General features: G+C 44.3%; 1 protein-coding gene across 3 annotated transcripts in view; it reads right to left on the reverse strand.

The window, feature by feature from the left end:
* Positions 1–27,896, reverse strand: part of PTPRT (protein tyrosine phosphatase receptor type T) — a 447,177-nt gene continuing 419,281 nt past the window's right edge. For all 3 annotated transcript variants that reach the window (XM_030502880.1, XM_030502878.1, XM_030502879.1), the window contains 13 exons: positions 26,513–26,589; positions 25,441–25,477; positions 24,400–24,497; positions 22,522–22,638; positions 20,990–21,144; positions 18,304–18,439; positions 17,174–17,323; positions 13,950–14,123; positions 9,864–9,995; positions 5,991–6,116; positions 4,311–4,474; positions 3,380–3,515; positions 1–2,539 (listed from right to left, as the gene is read on the reverse strand). In XM_030502880.1, the coding sequence (XP_030358740.1) occupies positions 2,486–2,539; positions 3,380–3,515; positions 4,311–4,474; positions 5,991–6,116; positions 9,864–9,995; positions 13,950–14,123; positions 17,174–17,323; positions 18,304–18,439; positions 20,990–21,144; positions 22,522–22,638; positions 24,400–24,497; positions 25,441–25,477; positions 26,513–26,589 (1,556 nt within the window). In that variant the 3' untranslated portion in view covers positions 1–2,485. The remainder of the gene's footprint in view (positions 2,540–3,379; positions 3,516–4,310; positions 4,475–5,990; positions 6,117–9,863; positions 9,996–13,949; positions 14,124–17,173; positions 17,324–18,303; positions 18,440–20,989; positions 21,145–22,521; positions 22,639–24,399; positions 24,498–25,440; positions 25,478–26,512; positions 26,590–27,896) is intronic.

Consider the following 27,896-nt stretch of genomic DNA (forward strand, 5'->3'; position numbering starts at 1 on the left):
TTTTGCTTTGATTTCTATTTTTTTTCTCCTAGAGAATCGTGTTGCTTAGTGGCAAAAGGAAAAAACAACCAAAAAAACCCCCCAAAACTCCCCCAATTACAACCAGTAGTTCGTTTCATGAGATGCCAGACAGCCATCTACAGCCCCAGTAGGAACTAAAGGGGATTTTCCCGTCCCTGGCAGTGTTCAAGACCAGGTTGGACACAGGGGCTTGGAGCAACCTGCTCTAGTGGAAGGTGTCTCTGCCCATGGCAGGGGGTTGGAGCTGGACGAGCTTTAAGCTCCCTTTCAACACAGACCACTCTGTGATTCTATGGTTCATGAGTTCATGCAGACAACAGAAAGGACCAAATAGAAGCACAGCAGAGGCACCTGTGAAGGGTTTCTCACCGATGCTTTAGGGCACACTGGCTACATCAGGAAGAATCTGGTTCTAGCTCATTTAAAACCTTCATGATTCTTAACAATCCAAAGCTCCTCAGAACGAGTATGAGCTAGGTGCTTCAGCATCCTATGAAGTCCCTCCCCTTCTCTCTGGAAGAGGATTATTGCTGTTCCAAGCATCCTTCCTTAGACTGTTGTAGGTCCTGGTATTGATGATAACTATTTGGTTAGATACTGGTATGTTGTATGAGTCGAGAGTTGTTTTTATCAGATTTTCATCCTTCATTGTCAAGGCAAAGTTATGACTATTGATACAATAATGACCATGAAGCAGAGATGCCTTTTGAATTTACATATGGAATTAGTAACCTGTTTGGAACTCCTGGCATGCTCTGTGCCAGGCACTGACATGACAAAGCTCCCAGCACAGTCTCCAAGTATTTACCTGAGAGTGGTAAGAAAGTGGAGTTTCCTTGAACTCTTCAGTCTATCTTTGAGCAAGCTTGTGTCTGAAGAAACCTTCATCTCCCAGAATCTAATTTACACACAGAGCAGCCTCATATCCCTGCACCCTCAAGATAAATAAAGGGGTAAATTGAAATACTGAATATTGTAAGGCCTTGTTCATTCAATTATTTTTTTTCTCCAAGATTACCCTGCAGACCTCAGTGATTAACTACTTCACATACCCCCTCAGAAAAGCAATTTCTTAGCTGCTGAGAAGTTAGAGTGAGATCCAGAACATGGCAAAACACATCTGGTGTTTGTTTCAAAGGAGGAGAGTTGCACAGGCATTTCTGCAGAATAAAACGAGAGCTCATTTGATTAAGAAGGGGAGTTGCTGTGCTGGTCTAACCCTTCCTTAGCACATGCCAGAATAGGTTTCCATGTACGTACATCACCTTTCCTGCACCTTGGATGGATTACCATTTTGAAGATCTGAATAAATCACTCAACTGCATCTGATTGTACAACAGTTTGGAAATAGTGAGGAAATCTTGAGCAAGCCCAATTTTAAGACTTATCTTCAGAAGCTCCTGAGCAGGAACCTTCTTTGTCCTCTGTTTGCACAGTGCCTAGTTCAGCAGGGTCCTGTCGTGACTAGGGGTCCCGAGTTTGTATTGTACAGCAATACAAGTAATAAATAAAAAATAGCAGTACATAGTATATGATCAATAATACCTACTGTATACCCTGTTTGTCAAACACACTGCACCCCAGCAAATACTTGAAAAACGTGGTAACAAAGTTACCAATTGCAAGACAAATGCAATTTGTTTGATGCAAATATTTAACCTTAAGGTTCAAGTGCTTGGGAAACTCATTCCTGGTATTGCTTCACCAGCACTGAAAGGAACACAGACCAGAGCTGGAACTGGTTCATGCACAGCCTGGGGAGCCTAGCAGAAACTGGGAGGAAACATCTGGGTAGAAGCCAAGGCAGTGAATCCATGAACAACTTCTCATCTCCACCATCTATTTTCATGCTAAAAGGAACTACATATGAGAAGAGAATTCCAATGTTGGTGGGTTGGGTTTTTTTTTTTCTCTTGCGTTGGCCTTTTCATTTGGAAAAACAAATAAAAGGAAACAGGGAAGGAAGACAAATGGTAATGAAACATTTCCGATGTCCCCTATGGCTATCTCATTTGTCCCAAATGACTGCTGCATGGAATTAAAAAACTTAGAGACTGGGATTTCAGAACAAAATTATAAATTAAAAAGGAGACACTGAAAAGAGAATTTCCTCAGGGTTTCATTCCTTCCCCACTCTGCAGCAAGGAGAGCAAAAATACAATCCCAAAGAGGAGAGGAGAAGTCAGAGGGGATTGGAAAGTCCAGTCTTGAGCCTGTCTCCCGTGTTGCTAATTTTGACAGGAGGTTATTTACGAAGCAGTAGATGTTCAATAGAAAGCAGGCAGCTGCAGACACAGGCATCGGCTCCTCCGTCCAGACAGGTCTGTGCAGTCTCAGTCTCTTGCTCCAGGAAGGAGAGATTTTCTTTCCCGTGCTTGTCACTGCCTTCCAGTGTGGGAGAGGGGAGAAGCATTGGCCAGAGATTGGGGTCTGGCATTCCAGAGGCGCCCCTGCCTCCACTGCGCTAAAAGGAACTCAAGTATTCCAGTGCAACCTCGTATACAAATCTATACTGTTCCTGAAAGAGAGAACAGAAATCACTGGTAAATTCTTCAGAGCCTCATTCTGCAAGCTGCCAAAAATGCCTTCTCCCTCTTTCCTACACCATTTGGCAGCACCAGGCAAACAGTAATTGCCTTTCTATGTGATCCTGAGCAAGCACTACTAAGAGATGGTATAACCAGTGGAAGAGAAAAGCACTCATAGAGACAAAACACTCATAGAGACAGCCACGGTATGGACTATGCATTGTTTGCTTCAAGCACTCATTGCACACATTGATTCTGAGGAAAGAATTCAGTGTGATCGATTGGGATGGTTGAATTCAGGACAGTTTAATCTCTTTGGCTGCAGGGATCAAGGCCTGGGGCTCGGCCTGTTCTCCCTTCCTGGCTTCAAGGCATGTCACAGCATTAAGTGCCAGGCTGTATGCAGGCACAGGAGGGGAAAATCCCCACACTCCTCACAGCCACAGTGATGGCGACTTGGAGTTTAACCTCCTGGAGGCGGCTGGGCATGGGAGACATTGTTCAGGGAAGCATCGGGACCGGAGGATTCGTTGCACGTGCTAAAATGGGACTGATTTTAACTTTCACGGGTTCATGTTCTGATTCATTTTGATTCATATTGGGCTAAGCCATGTTTGGTGGGGCTTGAAAGCCCACCCCCACTTGGTCAAGTGGTCTTGACCCCCCACTTGGCACAAGGTGTCTGTGCCCGTGGCAGGGGGTTGGAACTGAATGAGCTTTAAGGTCCCTTCCAACCCAAACCACTCTGGGATTCCATGGTTCTTTTACCTATCCTGAAGTCTCCCTGCATATGCTGTGTGGGATAAGGCACAGGGAAAAAAAAAACTTACCAATGACTCCACCATGTTGGATTTGTTATTCCGTAGTGTTTTCACTATGTGGAACACATCAATGATATTCTGCTGTTGAATCATTTCACACACGCTGCAGATGGCACAGAAGGTGCCGCTGCGTCCCCCACCGTTCCTGGGAGCAGAAGAAAAAGAGGCAAGAGGTGAAGACAGGACATGGACCTGCTCAAGCGAGTCCCCGTGAGGGTGGTGAGACACAGGCACAGGTTCCCCAGAGAAGCTGTGGCTGCCCCATCCCTGGCAGTGTTCAAGGCCAGGTTGGACACAGGGGCTTGGAGCAACCTGCTCTACTGGAAGGTGTCCCTGCCCAAGGCAGGGGTTTGGAACTGGGTGAGCTTTAAGGTCCCTTCCAACACAAACCAGTCTGGGATTTTATGAAGGCTGAAGGAATGGAGGAGAGCACTGCTTACACAACAGCTCTCACACCATATATGCTAAGGAAGGTCTGCAATATAAGGACAGGTGAAGAATATTCAAGGGTTTGTGAAAGTGGAGACCTGCAGGGCAGTAGATATGTGGAAGAGCTAAGCTCATCCCTGGCAGTGATGGACAGGGAAGTCGCAGGGACTGCAGTGCTGCTCCTCACTGCTCTGAGGCTCACTGCAGCTCTGTGGTCACACTGGGACATGTGGCAGCACTGCTTCGGTTGCGTCTGGGCTCCACTCATGAGACCTACCTATACAGTAGAAAGTTAGCAGAGCTTTTTCAGCTACTCCTCACTGCAACTGGTAAAATCTCTGGGCCAGGATGCTATAAAGTAGCACAATATTCAACTTGAAGTGTATTACAAACACAATTAACTTTATTATCCTCAGCTGAAGCCTGGCAAACCAAAAGATTTCCAGATCCATCATCAGTGTTCTTCAGACAGCATTTCATAAGCTTACAGACATTCTCTAGTCCTACTTACAGGCAGTGGACAACAGTCCGTCCGTCTCTCCCATCGTATTGTTCTTGCCACTTCTCCAACCTTCTGACCACCTTGAGGAGGGAGCGTTTGGAAGGAGGGGTGTCCCTGTATGCTGGCCAGCCAATGTACTGCAGGTGCTGAACTATGCGGTACCCATCCTGTGGCTGAAACAAAGAACATTTTCGAGATGTGAGAGGGGATGGTGCAGGAAGCAGAGATAGGGTAAAGTAGGAGGCACTGGTTACATCTTCCCCTCTGGATCTGATACCATCAGTGCTAATCCCCATCCCTGGCAGTGTTCAAGGCCAGGTTGGACACAGGGCCTTGGAGCAACCTGCTCTAGTGGAAGGTGTCCCTGCCCATGGCAGGGGGTTGGAACTGGATGAGCTTTAAGGTCCCTTTCAACCCAAACCAGTCTGTGATTTTACAATTAACATCCTCCACTCTGGATACCTGATGCAGTGAGGAAACAAGGACTTTTCAGTAATCTGGATAACAATGATGACCTCAGATATTACAGAGCCAGGCAGAAACTAGGTGCACAGGATCCCTTATTGCTTCCAGTAGAGAATAAAGTCTCACCAAACTGTATGAATAAATCAGATGTCTCTTTCTTGGTTGCCTGTGCTGGAGATTCATTGTGCCATAAGAACAAGGCAAAGGCAGCCCTCAAAAAAGTCTCTGGGGGCTGTGGCAGGAAAGGATCCTCATAAAGATTTCAGCAGTGGCCACTGGTACTGAACTGAGATGGATGCAGAGAGCTGTGAGTTCCCAGCATCCACCCTGCCACAGTTATGAGCCAGCTCCATCCCGATACTCACAGAGCCTTGATCTTATCAGCTATATGATTTCAAGACTGGTTCTGAGGCATTTGGCCTGGGATACAAAAGGTAAATATCTAACCAATGTATCAACTGTGTAGTTGGACCACAAGGTTCACTCTGCAATGCCATGACTGAATTGCTGCTCAGGCTCTGACCGTACAATCAGAGACTGATGTGTTAAACAGCGTGGAAATGTAATTTGTGGAACCTATTTTTGATTAGAAAAAATTAAGAAGGAGATATAATCAATCTGGGAAACAACTAAAAAGAGAAAAATTCTCCTCTGGAAGCATTCCCTGCAGCCCTGAAGTTGCACTGTCAGGGTCCACTGTGCAGATAAACTTTGTTTCTATCATTTCAGTTGTCCTGGGGCTGAGGGACACAGACACAGAGTTACTTACAGAAATGGCAGTTGCTTATTTATAGGAAAAACTGGCAATTGGGAACCCCAGTCTAGCCAGTAAACACTGGACCTGTCTTCAGAGACACTGCACAGCAGCTGACAGATTGGAGAGCTGCTGACACCATCGCAGTTTTATTTCCTATCATACCGATGGTTTTATATTGGCTACACAGTGATTAATTGTTCTCAAATATAGACAGAGAAATGCTTTACATTTAAATACAGATTTTCAGCTCATATCATTCACTTTCTGCTTTCAGCCAAGAGTTTTCTACCAACACACACTGATGCAATTAAATGTTAATTAAAAGAAGTAGCTACTAAATTCTGCAGTAGAATTTTGTTCCTAGGTGAGGGATTCAGCATCTCTAAACCAAAAGTCTTGGTTCTGCCTATTCCTCATGCCAAAATAGACTTTTGAGAGTAGGGAAGCTGGTATCTCACTGCTCTTACCCTGGCCATGTTGCAGATCCGGAATATCCGGTTGATGATATCTTCATCAATGTCTGCTGAAACAAACTCTACTTGAATTGGGCCATAACAACAGGATGTCTTCTCTGGCCAGTACTGCATGCAGAGCTGGAGAAAAAGCCAGAAGAAACAGAAAGCACCTTAACTACTAACAAGGAGATGCATGTTCAGTCTTCTTTCCTGTTCAATTCATAACCAGCTCGAAATCCATAACCCATCTTGTATTACATGTATTTGCTCAGAGAAATCCTCCTTCCACCTCAGTACAAGTTTTTTAATATCATGAATATGAAGAAAAAAAGAAACCTATTTTAGAAGTTTGACTTTTCCCCCCTTCTTTTTTTTGTATGGAACAATTTCTAACTGAGTGAATTCTGGGGTCTGAAGGTACAGAAAAAAGTGGCTGATAAATGAAGCTTCTGGAGGGGTACAGATTTAAAATGAACATAAAACATTAGCGTATGTAGATAAATTTGGTAGGAATCACAGAGGTTTGGTGTGAATGAGGAAGCAGTGCATGCACCAAGAAAGTTCATCTTAATTCAAGCAAAGTGGAACTGCTTTCGTGCTTCACCAGCGAGCAGAGGAGGGAGGATGAGTTTGCTCTGAAAGCAATGAGAGCAACTCTGATTTCAGGTGAGCCACACAAACTCTGCAGTTTGTGAAGCAGCTCAGAAGTCTTTTCTTATGCTGATATTACTGAAAGTACAGAAAAAAATCCTACCCATACAAACTACAATCCAGGTATTTCAAATCCATCTGAAGCATATTTTGATGAGATCTCATTAGTAGTTTCTGCTGAATTTTATTTCTTTCTGGGTTTTTCTTCCTATTTTCAAGTGTAATTTTTTAGAAGTTTTGAAACCCTCAGATGCTCATTTGAACTTGATCTCAAGCTTTTCAAGTTAAATCATTGCCAGTACCAATGCGAAGTGTGTGCATGCTACTGCATTCTGTATCCCCGTCATTCTTTTGATCATGTGGGATTGAAATTGGGTGGGATATTCATGCAACCCTATGCATCCTTGCCCTTGTGAGTGTTTCAAGATTAAGCAAGCCAGCCAAGACCACCTAAGCAAGTCCTCCTTTGAAGGTTGTCTTTACTCTTCATTCAGACTTCCAAGCAGCCTACAGATCTCCTCTCAAAGCATCTGCCCACTAGCCAAGAGATTTGAGCTGAGCTGGTGCTTTAGGAAACAACCTCAAGGTGCATTGGAAAGAAGAAAAAGATTAAACCTTTCCTTCATCTTGAGAATCTGCTTTTCATAGAGCAGGGCTGTGAATGGCTGTCATCCAAATGTATATGGATATACACTGCTTAAAACTGTCATCTTCTCTGACCTCCACATGGTTTTAGTTGCACCTTTTCCCTCCATAGTGTATTAAAGGTTCACTTACCTGTTTATTTTAACTATTTTCCTCTCTATAATTCAGGCATTGCTTTTATATATTCCATATATATTCTATATATATATTCTATATTCTATAATTCAGGCATTGCTTTTATATAAGCAATTTTTGTATTTGTGTTTTACTCATGGAGAGGAGTAACACACAAATACAGTACCTGCAGGTAGCTGTACACCAACAGTTTGGTAGTGCTTAGGGTACAGCACAGTGATGAACAGCTAGGTAATTACAACATGGTCACACAATGACAGTGCAAGCACATCACTTTCATAACTGAGCTGCTGATCTTCTGGAGGGCAGGAGGCTCTGCAGAGGGATCTGGACAGGCTGAATCGATGGCTGTGGCCAGTGGGATGAGGTTCAACAAGGTAAAGTGCCGGGTCCTGCACCTGGACCACAAGAACCCCATGCAATGCTCCAGGCTTGGGGAAGAGTGGCTGGAAACTGCTCATGGAAAAGGAGCTGGGGGTGCTGATTGATGGAGCTGAGCATGAGCAGCTTGTGCCCAGGCAGCCAAGAAGCCACCAGCATCCTGGCCTGTACTAGCACCAGTGTGGCAGCAGGGCCAGGGCAGTGACTGTCCCCCTGTGCTGGGCACTGGTGAGGCTGCACCTTGAATCCTGTGTCAGTTCTGGGCCCCTCACTACAAGAGAGACATTGAGGTGCTGGAGCGGGGCCAGAGAAGGGCACCGGAGCTGGTGCAGGGCCTGGAGCACAAGTGTGATGAGGAACGGCTGAGGGACCTGGGGGGGTTTAGTCTGGAGAAGAGAAGGCTCAGGGGGACTTTATCGCTCTCTCCAACTGCCTGACAGGAGGATGGAGCCAGGAGGGGGCTGGTCTCTGCTCCCAAGGAAGAAGTGGTAGGACAAGAGGAAACGGCCTGAAGCTGCACCAGGGGAGGATTAGATGGAGATGAGGAACAATTCCTTCCCCAGAGGGTGCCCAGGCATTGGAACAGGCTGCCCAGGGCAGTGCTGGAGTCACTCTCCCTAGAGGTATTTAAAAGATGTGTAGAAGTGGCACCTGGGGATATGGTGTAGTGGTGGACCTGGCAGCATTAAGTTTATGGTTGGACTCAATGATCTTAAGGGTTGCAGACTCAAGCTAGGTGACACCATGCTTGAGTAACCGTCAAAGTGACTTTGTGCATTGCCAAATCCTCTTTTCTGTGCCTACAGACTACCTCATAATAGCAAAACTTTGCTGAGAAATAAACAAAGCAGGTAAAGTCTCGTGCAGAAAGAGAGTCACAAGAATAACAGTGGCTGGGCCTGATAGGTTTGCTTTCCAAGTACAAAGTGTGAGAAAGTGTGTCATTTCCAGAAAAAGATTAGTGTTTTTAAGTGTCAGTAAAAAAAAAAGGAAAAAAATGAAATTTGCCTCTGGATTCAATGCCAAGATATAGGATCAGGCAGGCTGAACTGGACAGGAGGCAGCAAAGGCACAGGACCTCCATTATCACACAGTGGTGGGACTCTGCAGGTCACCAAGGGAGCACACTTCTTAGCAGAGCTCTCACTGCGCCTGGAAATGAAATCACATCTCCTTCACCCTGAAGGATGCCCTCAATGAATGGGGTGACTGGTTTCTCCATTACCATCAAAAAAACCAGACCAATAAACTTGCTGCGTTCAGGTGTGGTAAGATTTTGAAGACAGAGAAGAGACAAATGCAAAATGAATCCATGAAGCACCAGCTACTTGAGGCTTCCTCTTCTCTTGTTGAACAAGTGCTGTAATGGGTGAATTAGCCATGCCAAATGTACTCTTCACGCAAATTGCACGATTATGCCTTTTTGAAAGCTGTTATCTTCTGCCACTCATCACCAAGGTGGCTGGAAATGCTGCTACAGGAGGAGCTGCAACAGCTCCTGCCCTGGCAAGTTCAATAATGGTGTGTTCAGTAGCCAAGAAACAACTTACACATGACATTAGAGAGAAAAATACAGGGCAGAGTGTGCTTCTCCAGAACCTGTGCAAACCACACTTCTCAGTGTGACTGAACTGCATTGGAAAAGTCAGGGAAAAGATCCTTCAAAAGAGCTCAGCATCTCTCTTGGTTTTAGTCTTCTGGAAACACCATGCAGAAAGACAAGCATGAAGCACACTGGGCTGTGCTAGGGAACATTTTCCTGAACCAAAGACAGACACAAATATGAAAGGGATGAAAGTGGGTTTGGGAGGAAAATACAGGCCCAGAAACACAATGTATTTAGATATCCCTGTTTACTGCAGCAAGAATTAGCTGCCTTGGAAGGAGCCAAGCACACAGACCTACTCTTCATTATACCCCAAAACATTACCTTTTACTTTCCAGTTCCCCTTCATTTATTTATTGGGCTGGGGAGGTGGGAGGGGGCATAAGAAAATGGCAGCAGAAACACTCTTAAAACCATCTGGATTTGAGAAGAAAGTTACATGACAGAAATGATGAAAAGCCACTTACCTGTGCTGCATCCATCTCGTTCAGCATCACCACAGAGGAGCAGTTATAATCAAACACCAGCCTCCAGAAGTCTGCTACGGTGTTGGGCAAAGGGTGTTGGGTGACAATAAAGGCAGCAGGTTGCTTGTGGCTCTAACAAAAGAGTGAGATTAGTTAGAAAGAAATTCAATCAACTTTTTTTTCCCAATGACTATTGCACCCGGGAGGCCGTGGCGAGGCAACGGAGCCATTTAACCAGATTATACAAATCACACATCCTTCTCCTTGTTATCGCTCTGCAGTGAATGAACCTCTCATAATGGGATTCTTTTGCTCCCAATGAAGACATTTCATTAAAGAAGTGTCAAAAGAGCAGAGATTACCCAAATCAATTATTTATATTTTGAGACTCAGCAAATAATACTAATTCTACTATTACTACTGCTATCAGAAATATTAATAAATGGGAAGAAAACAGCTGGAAGCAAATGTTATCTTTTTTTGCTGCAATGAACACTAGGAGCTACAGAAGGGATTAGCCTCCCTGTCTGCTACTGCTCCCTGGTGATGTAGTGTTACAGAGGTGGCACATCTGGATCCCAGCCATCCTTTAAGAGCTTGTGGGGCAATATTCGGAGTCTGCAGCACTGGCATTTAATGTCTGGTGCTATTTTTATACCTGAGAAAAGCCCTCTGACCTCAATGTCCCTAAGCACAAAGGGCAGGAACCATGCTCCCAACCTCTGCAGGGCTGTGGCAATGAATGCTTGTGAGGCACCCAGAGATGGAAGGTTACTGCTTTCCAACCATGGCAGCCAGGGCCTAAATGAGCCTACAGACTGCTCAGTACTTGGTGCTGTACATCTGTGGAGCTGACTTGAATCATAAGGCACAATATTTCTGAGTTGAAAAATCCCAAACAGATTAAGGTTTTTTATTTAAAGAAATGAATAAAACCTGAAGTATTAAGATGGCCATTGTGGGGGCCTGCCTCTTCCGAGTCAGATGTGGGTGGAAGTGGTGAGCAGCCCATGCTGGGACAGGGAGAAGGTGCTGTGCATGCTCTGCACCAGCTCGCAGGGTGGCTGCACCATGCTTTGAGTGGGCATGTGTGAGAATGGTAATGGGACATGAAGTAGAGGGAAGGAAAAGGAACTTAACTTTCCTCTTTCCCCCTGCTCTGTATTTCAAACCTAGGAGCACTAGTATGGGTCAAAAGCTATGTCATACCAGACAAACAGTGACAACAGAGTGGTAAATGAAATAGTGAACCTTATCTCTTAATTAGATTTAAGAACCTCATAATGTTTGTGCTATGTTTATTCACTGTGCACCCATACGGCAGACTGGATCACTGGTAACTGCTGGCTGAAGGCAAGATGTGTTCATATGTGTCACCATCAGGAGAAATAAGAAACATGCCCAACCTGTTTTCTTTGCTGCAGGTGAGGAACCAGGTTCACTGTTGTATTTTAAAGGGAAGATGACACAGAGATGTTTAATACCTAAATATTAGAGAACATGTAGGATCTTGGGGGAATGATGGGACATGACATGGACTCATGTCTTTCTCCAAGCCCCATGCCTTAAATACAAACCTATCACTACTTCTGTGTGGCTTGACTCAGAGATGTGGCTGAAGTCTCTTTGCTTAAGGATTATGTTCAGTTGTTTTAGGAGAAGGTGAGGGAAAGTATTTCTCCTTTCTTCTTAACAGACCATTTGGCAGATGCAAACATGGCTTTCCCATGATTCTCACAGGAAAGATCCTAAGGGCTGTTTTCTTAAAAGGGACAGAGGACTCGAAGAGGAGAGGTCAGGAGTCTTGAAATCTGCTGGGAAAGAATTCCTCCCCTCTGTGGTCAACAGCAGCCCTTTGGGTGTATTCCAAAAGCTAACTCCAGGCAGAAGAGGCTGGTTTTTAATGTTCTGCAGTCAACAGCCCGAGATACTCTCCAGCCCAGTTTTAGGCAGGGGCCCACGCTGAGTGCTGCACCCCTGAGGGAGGGTTCAAATGGTGTTCTGTGTCTAAGGGTGAATTTTGGTGAAGACAGTCCAGAGGAGCCTGCCAGATTGCCTTCCTGGGACAATTCATGCTTCCAAACCCAGACTGTAACCTGTCCTAGGTGTACCATCACCCCTTCCTGCTCTAGCACTTTTTCCATCACAGCTTTCATGATACACACAGAGCGAGCTGCAAGTCAAATAAGGATGAGGAAGAAGTTTACAAAAAACAAATGAAGAGGCTGCCCAGGGCAGTGCTGGAGTCACCAGCCCTGGAAGTGTTCACACACCATGTAGACGAGGCCCTCAGTGCCATGGGTTAGTGGTGGCCTTGGCAGTGCTGGGGTAAAGATTGAACTTGACGAGCTTAAAGGTCTTTTCCAACCTGGTTGATTCTATGATTCTATCAGAAATCTGTAAATTAAATGATCATCACTGGGACTGTGTTATGAAGCGTTCCCCAGCATGTGCCTGTCTGTACACCCTGAAAGAACTCATGACAGCTCAAGGCAATATGGGCTGGATGATCTCTTACAAGAGTCCATGCTCAGTACAAGACTGCAGACATGAAGCTACTGGAAAAGACAAAGAATTTGTAAGATCTGTCCTCAACAGCCTATGAAAATGTGAGATTTTGGCCATTCCCCTCTGATTATTATTCTTTTTTAAAGCTGCTGGTTCATCTATGGCAGAGGCAGAGAGTAGAGGCAGAGACCATCACAGCAGCTGAATTTCAATGACAGGTGAAAAATTCCTTTGTAGAAATTCACAGGAATTTTGTGGGGAATGACACAAGTATTAGCAAAGTGATTTGAGGTAATGAGGGCTGAAATGTGCAAACGCATTCCTAGTCCCTAAGAAACCACAGAAGAAGAGATTGTGCTTCTGCAGATTTGCCAAAGCACAAAACACGCTTTAAAGGAAAACCGAAAAGGTTCCTTAGGAATATTTGCCATGAAAACATCACAATCTTTCTGAAACAATCTGAAATTAATTCTATGACCATTTGCCTTGACCTCTTCAATGCAGTAGTACCACTGTTTGCCAAAGGCTGAAGGAACAGACAGAATTAAACAAGACCGACCCCAACATTGTTAGGGAAAAAAATGCTGATGTTTCACCCTGCATTATATTTACACATACTCCAACAGTTACCGGCTTTAAAGACATCTCTGTCCAAAGGCAGTCAGGTACCACAGCAAAAGAAACCATTAACATAATTCATCCTACACAAATGACCTGTGCTGTTGGACTCCAGCCTATAAGCAAAGCTTATAAAGAAAATGCCTTCAGACAGATTCACATCAGCTTAACTCATGTCCTTCAGCCTTGAAGTATCCTGCACATCTGATCTGTGCACTCCCGTATTTTTAACTGCATAAGCTCAAATAAATCCTGTAATCCACACTACAAATTCTTCTTCTCAAATTGCTGACCTGGCAAACATTTATCTTCCAACTTATACAACAACCAACGTATGGGAAGACACAACCTCAGACTGTTCGTGAACTTCTTGTCAATAATTTTCCACCAATGTGAGGCAGAACTGGTGGAGGGGACACGTTTCTGTGAAGGAGAGAAAAGACATGTGCCTTTGCCCAGTTTCACAGAATCACAGAATGGTCTGGGTTGGAAGGGACCTTCAGAGCTCATCTAGTCCAACCCCCCTGCAATGAGCAGGGACACCTTCAACTAGTTCAGGTTGCCCAGAACCACATCCAGCCTGGCCTGGAATGTCTCCAGGGATGCGGCATCCACCACCTCTCTGGGCAACCTGCGCCAGTGTTTTACCACACTCATTGTAAAATATTTCTTCCTCGCATCCAGCCTGAATCTCCTTCTTTTAGTTTAAAACCATCACCCCTCATTCTATTGCAACAGGCCCTGCTAAAAAGTCTCTGCTCATAGGCCCCTTTTACGAACTGAAAAGCCACAATAAGGTCTCCTCCAGAATTTTCTCTTCTCCAGGCTCTCCAGTTTGGAGAGGTCAAACCCAGAAACCATATGTAAGAAAGTGTTTTGCTTTGGATCCCTTTCTCCCAGAAGAGTATCCTAAGAATGAATAAACTCGATGCAGAGTAGGATCAGTGCCGTGCTGCTTACATCCATGAGTGCAGCATTGATGTAGTTACTGGATTCACCATCCACGGAGATGAGGAAAGGCAGGCACCGGTCCAAGGGCAGCACGTCCATGCAGCGATTCTTGTCGTGGTTCCTGGGCAGAAGGCCGATGCTGCAATCCTCTGGCCGCACACGCGGTGTCACGATATTGAGAGTCTGTGCAGGGGGGAGGGAAGAAGGGAAAGAAAGACAGAAGCAGGCTGAGTGCCTTGGACTTTACTTCCAAGAAGGCTGCCACCAGCACAACACAGGCATTGTAAAGGTACTTGGACTACAAGATCTTTCGCATTCCAGAGAATGAAAAAGGAGCACTGAGGAGCTTGCTGTTGTAATACACTGCATTCTGCACATCATCCTGAGGTGCTCTTCTAAAAAGCATAAGCTCCAGCAACAACTGAGGGCACTATATACACCTTCCAACAACTTCCGGCTCTAACACCCCACAGCAGTTAGATAACATTTCTGTTCTTTCCTACAGGTTGGGAATAGCTGTCACAGGTACAAGCTTCAGCTTTGACCTGGTCACGGAGTGAAACATCCTCGTGTTTTTACTATCCCTAGGGTGGAAGCACATATCCATCTCCCTCTTCATGTAGATCCTGGGCAGAAGTACTCTGAGTACTGACCAGGCTCACCCAGCAGGTCAGACTGGGTTCAAATCCTCTGGTGACTCCTCAGTCAAACTACTGATTTATCTTAACATTGTACATAAAATCCCAAGAGAAAATTTTGGGCTTTTTTTAACAGGGAGGTCTATTTGTTTCTGGTATTATTTAGATTGCTACTTTCCTTTTGGAGTAACATACAGGATGCTTCACTGACATAGTTATAACTTATCTCTGGCATCTTGCTGTCAGTCTTTTACCATTATCTGTCTTTCCCATAACTTGATAAACTGTATTTCTTTATACCTAATCTTCTTTTGTGACCAACCAGTCCATGTTGGTGAGCAGGGATCAAATACAGGGAATAAAAGTGAACACATCTCAACACTGTTGTTTAAGTTGTGGTAGATCAGTGGCTGTCAGATGTCATTCCACTATTACTTGTTATGTGTCCTCATCCTGAGCAAAGCCCAAGCAGTCATTGAGTGAACACCTTTGCAGCCATCAGAGGAACCCAAAATACTGAGGGTACAAAAATTGTTACCCAGAGCTTAACTTCTGCCACAGAGAGGTTATGAATGGGTCAAACAACCCAAGACAAATGAACATGTCAAAATATAAAACTGAAATAAAACCATGGTTGCTCTAAATTAGGCAGATTCTACATTGAAGTCCCTTTGTCTAGAGATGGAAAGCAGGTCGTCTGGCTGTGGAAGCAACATGAAATCTCAGATCTCCGCCAGTGCAGATAAATAGGCAGGTGGCTCAATGATTTACTCCTGTCCTCCTTTTATGCCCTTCCCCTCGCTCCCTTGTTTTAGTATTTATTCAGATTACAAAACCTCTCCAGAAGGAGCTTTTCCATGTTCAGACAACATGCATTGCATGAGAAATACAATACAGCCTTACCCAAGGGCCAGTGGGACCTGAATAATACAAATTGCACCAACAGATCTATAGTTAGATCAACTGGTTCATAAGGACTGTAGCAAAAGATACCACCTCTTGCACTAAATCCAGACAATTTGGGCTGAAGAATGCTCTGAGCCAAAATCTGTACAAATAGATTCTACAACTAGACAAAGACCCAAACTCTTATCAAAGTACAGTGGAGCATTTCCTTCCCACAGGAGATTCCAGCCCCTGGCAGCTCAAACAAGCACACAGGTGACAAATCTCATCTCCTATCATGACGAAATAAGCCCAGCAAACAGTGTCTTTCTTTTTAATAGGATGACAGCATTAGATGTAGTTAGGCTTTGGTTCCATCATGGCAAGTGTCCAGAACCAGAAACACTTTTATAGATCTGGTATCACTTGATAAAACCAGATGTTTTTTTAATTGAACTGTCACCAGTTGGGATCCACATTCTTTATCTCACTACACCAACCCTGATGTTTCCGTGGTTTCAGATAAAAACCACACTTTGTCCCTTTGCAGTGAGAGAAAGGAAAAGAGGCATCTGATTCAGACCAGAGCTCCCAAAATACGTTCTCTTGCTGCAAAAGATACATTGCTGGAAAAGGGGGTGAGCATTTCGTAAAATCATAGACTGGGTTGTGTTGGAAGGGATCTTAAAGTTCCAACCCCCCGCCACGGGCAAGGACACCTTCCATTAGAGCAGGTTGCTCCAAGCCCCTGTGTCCAGCCTGGCCTTGAACACTGCCAGGGATGGGGCAGCCACAGCTTCTCTGGGCACCCTGTGCCAGCGCCTCAGCACCCTCACAGGGAAGAGCTTCTGCCTCAGAGCTCATCTCAATCTCCCCTCTGGCAGGTTAAAGCCATTCCCCTTGTCCTGTCCCTACAGGCCCTTGTCCAAAGCCCCTCTCCAGGTTTCCTGGAGCCCCTTTAGGCACTGGAGCTGCTCTAAGGTCTCCCCTTCAGGAGCCTTCTCTTCTCCAGGCTGCCCCAGCCCAGCTCTCTCAGCCTGGCTCCAGAGCAGAGCTGCTCCAGCCCTCGCAGCAGCTCTGGGGCCTCCTCTGGCCTCGCTCCAGCAGCTCCACGTCCCTCTTGTGCTGTTGCCCCAGAGCTGAATCAGGACTGCAGGGGGGGTCTCCCCAGAGCGCAGCAGAGGGGCAGGATCCCCTCCCTGACCTGCTGCTCACGCTCTGGGGGTGCAGCCCAGCACACGGGGGGGTTCTGGGCTCAAGCACACACCGAAGCCGGGTCATCTTCTCATAGACCAGCACCCCCAAGTCCTTCTCCTCAGGGCTGCTCTCCATCCACTTCATGATTTCAAATGTTTTCTCAAATCATTTTGTACAATTAAAGGAATGTCGCCTTTTTACTACTGACTAAAAAGCATGGCTTCTTAATAAATAGCTGAGGCCTCTTTTTCCTATCAAACTCACCTTGCCCCAAATTTCCCACAATATTTTTATCTCTTCCCTACATCAGTGTTGGCTGAAAATCCTAAAGGGATGCTCAATACCAGTCCGTGCTCAGAAATAAATCTCTGCCTGACGCAGCAGTAAAATAACAAAAATCAGCTTAAATGAGACCTGGGCTCAGTGTCCCCCTTCTCAGCTCTACTGGAAGTCATCAAACAACACACAGAAATTGGTTAAACACCAACTGCAGTGACACACACATCAAATTACCTGAAACTCATCTTTTATCTGGCTGGAATTGGTCTGTGGATCTAGTCGGCTGATGTTGTAATATATGGATCTGAACTCACAAACTGGAATGGCTGTGTTGCCACACAGACATGCCTCCAAAATGGCATCATGGACAAACACATACTGCTCCTGCATATGGGAGGATAAGACATTAAAATCATATTTTCAATATGATAATGAAACATCATGCTTTTTTTTTTTTCTTAAATCATGCCTGATATGCACATTTGGCTTTGTTTAATGCAGAGACAAATTACACAGTGTGCTTTGTGACAGCTTTGTGAGTGTATTTCATCCATCACTGACTGTGATGTCTCGTACTCATTTCAGATTTACAAGTAAAATGGGAAGTCACCACTCTCAGGAACACTGGGCCAAAATGGGAGTGGGCTGAGGAGGAAATCAGGGTACAAAGCTTTTCTGTTCACGATCACGAGGCAGTGGTCAGGAATGGATTGTGCTTTGGACCTATGATAACACCAGAGAAACAACTGTACTAACAGGTCTGCTCTATCGTTTCAAAACCTCTGGACTTGTGGTATTCTGGGCAAAGTTCTTTCCTTGAACTAAAGATGAGAAGCCCAACAAAGTTAAAAGCACTTCTCTGTTCCTGTCCCTCAGGAAGGGAGGGCATTGAAGCACACACATAAACCTTGTGCAGGAGGGTGACAGTTCCACAGAAGTTTGTGCAGCTGCTAAATGCTACATGATGGAGCATCTTGCTTAATCAGCACCCAAAGCTTGAGTCAAGGATGTTTCATTTGTTTAGTGTGCAGTTGATATAAACCAGGCACTACTGGAGTCTGTGGCATGCCTATGAATGAGGCATGAGAGGATGCAAGAGCTTAGCTTTTTTCTACTAGGAGAATAAAATTAATCAGCAATGCTAAGACCTAAACTTCAAGGCTTGCCCTCCTGTCTTGGAGGCCCTGAGGAGCTGCCAGTGAATGTGATTCAGGGCACATCTGGACATGTTTAGCCACCAAAAGCTCTGTATAATCACATCACAGAGCAAGGGAGTGTTGACTTAATGAATTGCTGGGCTCCTGTTGAGCAGAGAAGCTGACAGAAAAGCAGCACACTGTAAGAGGAGACCTGCTGGCACCTACCTCTGTCTGCACCAAATTGACTCTTTGGGATCGCAACTCTCGCACACAGTTAAAAATATCCACCACGCCTTCGTTCTCTGCCATGTCGAGCATGATGTCAATGGCAATGAAGCACCCTGTTCTCCCAGCCCCTGCACTGAAACAAGAGAGAAACACAAGGAGCTGCATGATCAAGGGATTGTGGAGAGGCCAGGCTCTGTGGAGGAGAATACTGCAACATGGACACAGCAATCTCCTCTTGGAAGCTGCTCCCCTCTCCCTCCCAAGTTGATTTTTATGTGTAGCTAAATTAGCTCAGGATTTAAGAGAATGAGGTGAAATACTATTTCCTGAATGGACTCACGTAGCAAGAAAAAAAGCTTTGTGTTCTTCAACACCAAGAAAATAATGACAGAAATAATCATTATGCTATTACAGGTCGGTTAACCTGCACACCTCTCACCACACAGGATGTGGGAGAGCAGTTGCAAACACACAATTCCAAACATTTCCTTCTTTAAAAAAGCCATGCACATCTTTACTCAAGTGGGCATGACGAAAGGGGCTCAGTCCTCCACCTCAAACATTTCTTTTCCTTTTCTAATTCAGAGGAGTTTAGGTCCTGAGGAGGGTGATCTCACGTTGTGGATTGTAGGATGATTGATGGAGAAAAGGAGCTCGAGGCTACTCAAAACCTTCAGTTTAGAGCCTCTGCTCTAACTAAAGCCTCCCACTGCTTGTGGGAATTGAACCATCTCCTGCAAAGCTGTGCTGTCACTGTGTCCTCCTTCCCTCCTGGGAAATCATCCAAGCTCTTTAGGTGTGAAGGAGAGAGCGATGGGAACGTCTCTGCACATTACTCCAAAGGAAGAAGGAAAACTCAGCTAAAAAAAGGGCAACTTCAGCTGCATGAAAACTCCAGCAGCGCCGAAAGCAAGGAGATATGAATGACCATAAATTAATGGACCAGATTAATCAACTGCTGAATAAAGATATTTTTCATTTGCAGAATTTTAATGAATAAGTGGCATTTCCTCTCCCTTTATCTCTCAGCTTTTCAGAAATTTAACAAATAGTTATAACATTTCTATATTTAGAGGATCCTGGCACTTCATAAATATCGAACAGTGATATTATCCAGCCAGGCATCGATAGAGAGAATTTGGTAATTACCACTTAAAGCAAGTCATTTAAATTCAAAAGCAGATAAATAACGGTGAGGAAATGGCCTCTATTCATTACAATGGGAAGGATGAAAAATTCCTCCTTGCTTTTGTGGTGAAAATGAATCAGGTTCAAACTCCTTCCAGGGCCAGACTCACGTCATGGCACCGAGGCAGCAAATTCAGACCCTGAGCTCTACATGAATTCCCTTCTGTCACCTCCTCAGGCCTAGCTGTATTTTATTATAGAAATGATTCACTGCTTGATAAAAAAACCCCAACAAAACAAAACACACCCCCCAACCCCAGACTGTTTAAAAAGGGTGAGATTTAATTCATTTCCCTTTTTAAAGTGGTTGTGGGATGTACTGCCTCTCTCTTCCTGATCACATAGCATGGCACTCAGAGGTGATTGCCTGTAGACTGATTAGGGTTGAAGTTTTGGCACTGCTGCTACAAACCCAAACTCTGGTTTTGTATCAATCTCTTGCCTTGCATTTGAAGTCATTGAGCTCTGATGGCAGCCTGTGTGTGTGTCTGCTCTCCCACCACCAGCAGCATGACTGCTCACACCTCAAACTGTTTCTTCTTCATGTCAAGAACACTCTCCTACATATTCATATAGGGCCTTGCACAGTAGGGCTTTAAGATCAGTTTAGATTAAGATTAGATACAAGGAAGAAACTTTTCCCTGTGAGGGTGCTGAGGCGCTGGCACAGGGTGCCCAGAGAAGCTGTGGCTGCCCCATCCCTGGCAGTGTTCAAGGCCAGGTTGGACACAGGGGCTTGGAGCAACACCATGGCAGGGGGTTGGAACTGGATGAGCTTTAAGGTCCCTTCCAACAAAACCAGTCTGTGATTCTATGATGATTCTATGGAGCCCTCATCAGTAACAGCAGCAGCCGTGGAGTTAGCAGGCACATGATTCAATATTCTGAATTCTCACAGCTATAAACCAAGCAGTGATGTTTCCTCAGGCATTCCCCTTTTATTAACTAGCTGGAAGGCCCTGGACAAGTTTTCAATCTGACATTCCCATTCCAACTCCTGGGCTTTGAGAAGTCCAAGATGAACAGCACTGGCATCCAGACCCAGGAAGTCAGACTAACATTTCTGATAAGCCTGTTGATGCTGGTACAAAGCTGAACTGCAGTGCATGTGGGTACAGGAAAACAAAGTTGCTTTAAAATTCCCTGTCTTTTTGTAGACACTGACCATTCTGCCATGTGAGGTCTTGTTGTAGATAACAACTGGAATGGCTGACCCAGATACTTACCATTTTCCCAGCTCCACTATGAGCATCTAAGAGAGTATAGGCCTCCAGAGAGTCATCTACAATCAAATGGCCCTCTTGAACCTATTTACACCATCTCCAATCTATGCCAGCTAGGCTCCAGAGCTGCCACTTTACAAAAGAAAACCAAATTCCACTTTGTTTCCTGGTGAGGCCCACAGATTATATTCTTACACAAACTAAATGCAGTTGATTATTGCCAGATGAGAAGAAGCTGATGGAGGGAAGGCTCAGTCAAAGAGATCACGTACCTGCAGTGCACAACAATGGGTCCTGCTTCTGGGGGATTGAGGAACTTCACTTGGCGAACGAAGCCCAGGAGGCCGGTGGCATAGCAAGGAACGCCGTGGTCCGGCCAGCTGGTGAAGTGGAACTGCCGAATCTCTCGGATCTCATGGTAGCCTTTCTGAGAAGACAACACAGCCTCTATGACTGCAGTCAGCACATTCTGATCACTGCTCCTTTCTCTGAGCAAGCATTTAGCTCTCATTATGCGCAGGAACGTGTCCTATGCTGCTTTTTACTCCAAGAGATTTCAAGCTGAACTCCAATAACAAATGAAGTGGGTCAAACAACTGAGAGCTATGAAGGTGAATGCCAGCTCCCAATTCAAACCTGTGGTCTTAGAATTCAAACCCAGCTCACTTTATAGAGTGACTTCAGCACCAGTAAACCATGGCTGCATTTATCCAGCCTCCTGTGGTGTTACTGCCATAAACCACCAAGCAGTCACTCTTACACCCTTCTTGAGGTGTTGAAGCTACAAGCCTGGGGAATGGACACCTTGAGAGTAGGCATGCCCCATGCCAAAGGTAGATTTTGTGCCATCTCCTGCCAAAATGTCTCAGTTTGAGATACAGCTGGTGGCAAAAAGGGCAAAAAGTGGTACCCAGAATCATGAGTTGGCTTTTCTGGTGAGACCAAGTGATTGGTACATGAAAATCGACACTACTTGTATATGCTCTGCAAAGGGTAACAAAGAAGTGCCCATTAGCTGTGACGTTTTATGGTCACAGGAAATGCAGGGTGAATCCAGCAGCGGGTCCTCTAACCTGTCAACTTTTGGCAACAACATTTCTTACCAGGTTTATAGTGCATTGTGGTTTAAACCCAGTTGCCAACTAAGTACCAGGCAGCCACTTGCTCTATCCCAGCTGAAACCAGGACAGAATGCTTTAATGACATATGGAGCTGATGTATTAGAGAACTGGGGCAATATTCCCAGTGTAGCTGAAGTTCATTTAGCAGGAATTTTTGAAAGCTTTAAAAGCATTTACTGAGTGTTTAGAGAGTAACCTGGGCAGGCCTGGAATACTCTGACACTTACACTTCCAATTTCTAATTACAAGGAACAAAAATCTTCCAAATGCTGCCAATTTGGGGATAATTCTTCTACTCTTGCCTTTATTCTGTTTTTATTTCTGTTGAAAAGGGACCCTACCTGGCATCCACTTTGACTGGTACCTTTATTCATGTGTAATTTGCCACTGTGAAACACACGTTACGTCTGGCATACCATCAACTATCTGATGGCTTTTGGATGCATTTAAACTTCGTGCACTGTGGATTCTACTTTAGTGGCTACATCAAGATGTTCATGTAAAATCATCTGTCCAAAACTGGAATCTCTGTTCAAGATTTAGGTGAAATGAACCTGAAGTGAAACCTGTCCAAATAGCAACAGCTCCCATCTCCAAGAGCATTCTGGATCTGTTTCCCAGACAATTTCTGAACACAAATTAAGTGCTGTATCAGAATTCCAGCTGAATAAAGGTTTCCTTACCTTCTGCACAGTAAATGTGCGTATGACATACTCTGCCAACGGTTCTGTCTCAATTAATGTGACTTTAATATCTCCATAGACCTCTGTGTCATCTGGCCAGTACCGAACACACTTTACCTGGGTGAGGGAAAGAAAATATTGAGAGGAACTAGCTCAAGTTGAGTCAGAACTGATCTACATTTTCCTCCACTTTGAAGCTGAAGCCAACACAAGTTGGCCTTTCTTGTGATGTAGAAACTTTGTCAAAATTAACTGTATATATTAGATCAAGATTCCTTTATCATATATAGAAAGCACAGGGAGGATTTTTTTCAGCTTCCTCTGTTGTCGATGCAAATCAAAAGGATGCATTTAAGCTCTTCTTTAAGACAGTCTTCCATGAATTTCCATACATGCCCTGAGCATATATGAGGTTCACAGACTCCCTGGCAGTCACTGCCACCACCCCCTTTGAGGAAAATCTATGCTCTTGCTTTTGCTACTGTAATTCCCAACTCCCTCTGTTTAGTCAAAGCATTTCAGTTCATAGGGATTGTGTGATACTTGCTGATACATTAAATTTGTTTGAGTCTAGGCTTTCCTTATCAGATGTGGATACAAATTTGACATTTTACCAGCTGTGACAGGCCTCAGCTAAGGCTCAGGAAAGGAATCTCCTGATCACATAAACATAGCCCAAGCTTAGGCACTTCTAGAAGATGTGTGCTAAACTAATAGTAGAAATTAAAGCCAAGGCTGTGAAGCACTGGAAGGGATATTTAAGGCTAACAAAGACTATCAAGTTATTAAATGCTCTAGCATGAAAGAGAAAAATGGCACCTAAAAGCTGAAGCAATTAGCTTCTGCAAAGCAGGTTTCATGTTCCAGTCACAATCAGAAGGGGTTTTATAAACATTAAATATGATTAATGTAGGTTTGTTGGGGTTTTTTTTACACAGCAGCATTTATTTCAAAGTGAAGTGTCAGCAGAAGGTAACGTAGAATAAGTAACAATAAATGAACTGAACCAGCCGGCATTCAACCATGAGATCTAAAGGAAATCAAATACAAAGCAGCTGAATCACTAATGGCTGTGGGTAAATGATCATTTAAACTTTTCTTAGTACCAAAGCAATGGAAAGTGACAAACACCAGGAAAAACAATAAATAAGAGCTCCAGTTTCTGGCTGACAATGTCTCTAAACCAAAAACCAGCAGAAGTGGGAAGAACGTGCTGAGGAAAGCCACCCCAGACATGCCTTTTTCCTATTCCCTATAGTCTAGCCTATGCCTTTGGAGTTATTAATGTTTGCTCCCATCGTGGGCTTTGGCAACTGCCTTGTGCTGACACAGGGCCTCTGGTTCATCTGAGCGCAAGAGAGTGAAGCGGTGGGGGTTGAGAAGGCCAAGCTGCTGGGTGGCCCCAGGATCCAGCCATGCACAATCTCATACCACCGCAGAACAGTGATCTTCTGAAGTGACTGGAAACTCCAGGCTTTGAACTGTATTTAAAGAGCTCTTTAAACAGTTTGAACACCAGACATGTCCTTGCCCCTCTGGATTTTCCTGGGTAGAGAAGTATTCAAATTATACAGATAAAGAATAATTATTACAGAAGTACATTTTTCCTTCTGTAGTGAAAAAGGAGACAGCTTCTCAGCCAGCATAAATTTGTAGATAACTCTGCTAAAGCTGAGACTTACACCAGGAACACAATCCTTATTAGTCTAGAAGGGAAGCAGCTCAGTATTACAAAATCTAGCATTGTAGAGTGGCTTAATTCATTCCCTTACTACAGTAAGCAAAAGGCATTTCACTTGCCGAGCTTGCCTGAACAGCAGCACTGTGTGGCACCCAGTGCTGGACTGGCTTTGTATATTGGGAAAGTGGAACCCTTACCCTGCCCACTTCCACCAAGTTGGTGACCATGACCACACTTGCGGAGTTTTCTTGCCAAATCATTCTCCAGAAATCCTTCACTGTCTCTTGCATAGGCCCTAGGGCAGGAGAAAAGACAAAAGGACATCTTAAGAGAGTGTACTGGATGCCAACAACTCCTCCCGGCTGTTCCCCCAGCTTCCTACTCTCCCTTTCAGAGCATCTCTTTGCAATTCAATAGCCAGGAGCTCTCTTAAGTGATCAGACACTTCCTTGCAGGGGTATTTGGGGTATTTAAGGTTCTAGCATGCTGGAAATAGAGGTGATGGCTGTACTGTAACCAGCAGAGATGGGTCCAGTAGGTAAACATGTATAAGTGATGGGACATGGATGCACCCCATAGTGACTCTGTAATTAAGACTGTATTGAAATTTGTACCTTGTGCAGCACTAAAATTCCTCCATTTCACTCTATAATATTTATTAATTATGAAGGAGGAAGGAAATAAGCAGAGATTAGCCCTTTTCTGAAGTCCTCCAGTAACCAAATGTTCATCAGTCACAGGGTTATTCATACTGCCCTCCTCAAGCAATTTCATACCACCGGAAGGTAAACCCAAGATCCATAAAGTCTCTCTTAGTTCTAATCTCATACTTCATGCACAACAGACACATTATAGATTACACTGTCACCTCTAAGTCTGAAGCATTTCTTATTCTTGTAGCTGAGGTTTTGCATTTGAGTGCCTTAAAGATCTTGGAACATTCTGTATCTTACCCTTTTGTGCCCCTATACTGAGTTTTCAGAAGTTCCCCAAAACAGAAGATGTCACCTTCTAAATAGGGTGCTCCATCCCTGGCAGTGTTCAAGGCCAGGTTGGACACAGGGGCTTGGAGCAACCTGCTCTAGTGGAAGGTGTCACTGCCCGTGGCAGGGAGTTGGAACTGGATGAGCTTTAAGGTCCCTTCCAACACAAACTAGTCTGTGATTCTATGAAATAGCTCTTACAACCATTTAAAACAGCAGTTTTACAAATATTTAAACATACAAGAATGAACTTGCCTTGAGTTGCAATGTAATGGCGAGGCCGGTGGTACCCCTAGAAGAAAAGAAAGTATGTGATGGTCTGTGAAATCACAGTCCAGACAAAGCACATGGTGTATTTTATACCTTCCAGGTACCAACAACTGCTGCAGCCTTAACAGTGTACTAACACCGTTACTGAATGAATGAAGACAAGCAACTGGGTAGCCCTGTGAGATTTTAAGTGATGGTATCTGACTCAGGCTGAAAAACAAGATCTCATCATGCCAAAGAGAAAACAGGAATGAGGCAGCTTTTACGATTTCCTCAAAGAAACACAAGCCCTGGGGCTGACCTGTGGGCAACTCTGCAAACTAACAGGCAAAATGCTGCACCTTATTGTTCGCAAAAAGAAGAAAGGTATGCATTGCCTCAGTGTGGAAATGCTGAGTATCTGTCCTATGTAATCTTATCAAGTAAATTTTTCATCCCTTAAAGAAACTCTTCTGAAGTGTTCAAGGCCAGGTTGGACACAGGGGCTTGGAGCAACCTGCTCTAGTGGAAGGTGTCCCTGCCCGTGGCAGGGGGTTGGAACTGGATAAGCTTTAAGGTCCCTTCCAACCCAGTCTGTGGTTCTATGATTCTATGTTCCTAAGATTTAGAACACGCATACAAGAAACACATGTTCATTTGATGATTCTGTGTGTGTGAGGGAGGCTGCTCTTTGAATGTTATTCTATAACACTAAAAAATATGTCAATCTATTTACACGCCTTCTCCACTGCAACTCTATAAGAAGTTAGTAAGTCTCAGATATCTACCAGTGCTATTGCATGGGGCTGATACTGCTTTCCATATACGTCAATTTAGCCCACATTCCACTTATGTTGGTGGATCTGTCAAACATAGGAAATCTCCATCTGTCCAGATTGGTCAGACAGAATAAACAGGAGACCGAGAACCTTCTCCCTGTCACAACACAATGTTTGTGTAATGTTCAGCTGTCATTCATATCAGATCAACAGTCTGTCCCTATGTCACATGCACCAAACTCATAAGCAGACTTGTCATCAGGAGTGTTTGTCATAGTGGGGATGTCCAGGAGCCTTACATCTATGTAATTGGCGTTTATGTAGTCAGAGTGAGGGTCCCCATCCAGCAGCTGCAATCTCACTCTTGAATGATCATCTGAAAGAAGGAAAGGAAAAGAAGTGACAGTAACGATAAAGAGGAGTTTCTCAGCTTTTCATTTGATCTGCTGGTTCCTGCAAGTGGGGAAGGAAATTCTTACAGCAACAAAAAATGAAATAATATCACAGGTATTCCTGTTCCTACGAGCCTTTTCTGTTTCAGATGTAACGTTTAGATCCTGAAGTTGGTTTCCATTCATACTCTCTGTTCATTGAATTCACTGCTGCCACCATAATCCTCACTGAGCTTTTAGACAGACCACAAATGCTGCTTCTGCTTGGCCTGGGGGTCTTGGGACAGATCTTTACAGGACGTATCTCCATGACAAAAGCCATCCTGATGCTTGAAGCCTCCCTGCCTTCATCTGACCTATGGAAACTGAGGCAAGAGCTGAAACTGACAAGATCAGGATAAAAATAAATAGATCACATCAGAGGTATTAAAGATTAAGGAGGGTAAAATGGCAAATGCAATCCTGCAAATAAGAAATGGGACAACCCAGAAACCTAAAAAGAAACACTAAAGGAAATCAGAGCAATCTTCTTTATGCAACCCACAGAACTCACAGCAGCAAAACAGCATCAAGGCAGTATCAAAACCCAACAAAATTAAAAATATACATGGTTTTGACAATGTTCAAAGTTACTTTAGATAAGGCAGTAAAATACCAGATACTGATCTTTCCATCTCCCAGCACACTACAGTTCAGAGGCAGACAGGAACCACCCCAGCGGGCACATTATGACACGATTTTCTACCACAGGAATATTCGGATCTGTCCCTGGAACAGCTGGTGCTGGGCCCTGCCACTGGAGATCCTCCTCAAGCTGGGCTCTGATCTGATTTGGTCTGGCAATCCCAGCACTGGCATGTAATTACACTGCAGAACTCTATCTAAGGGCCAGTTGCTTGGCAAAGGTACTGGGTGACAGAGGTCACCGCTGGCCATGCTGCACTCAGTTCTAAGGGATTTATAAAAAGAAGTATAATATTGAGTCCATTAAATTTAATTCCTCTCTACCGGCTACACAACTGTAGCCCTAGTCAATAAAGCATTAATGTTTAGAAGCAATTTGCAAAATATGGGCCTAAGCATGATTTATATTCCATTAAAAAGAACCATAGCAATGAAACATAAAAATCCAAGGTGTGATTCTGCAGCAACTCAGTCAAAAAGGGTTTTAGTCATGACTTAATTAAATGTAGGATCAGATAATAATTGTGAAGAGAGATGTGCGTGCAGTCCTGAAAACCAAGATTTGGATATTTATTAAATATTCATTTGGTTATGAAAAGGAATGATT

The sequence above is a fragment of the Strigops habroptila genome, chromosome 13, assembly GCF_004027225.2.
Source record: "Strigops habroptila isolate Jane chromosome 13, bStrHab1.2.pri, whole genome shotgun sequence".
Lineage (NCBI taxonomy): Eukaryota > Metazoa > Chordata > Aves > Psittaciformes > Psittacidae > Strigops > Strigops habroptila.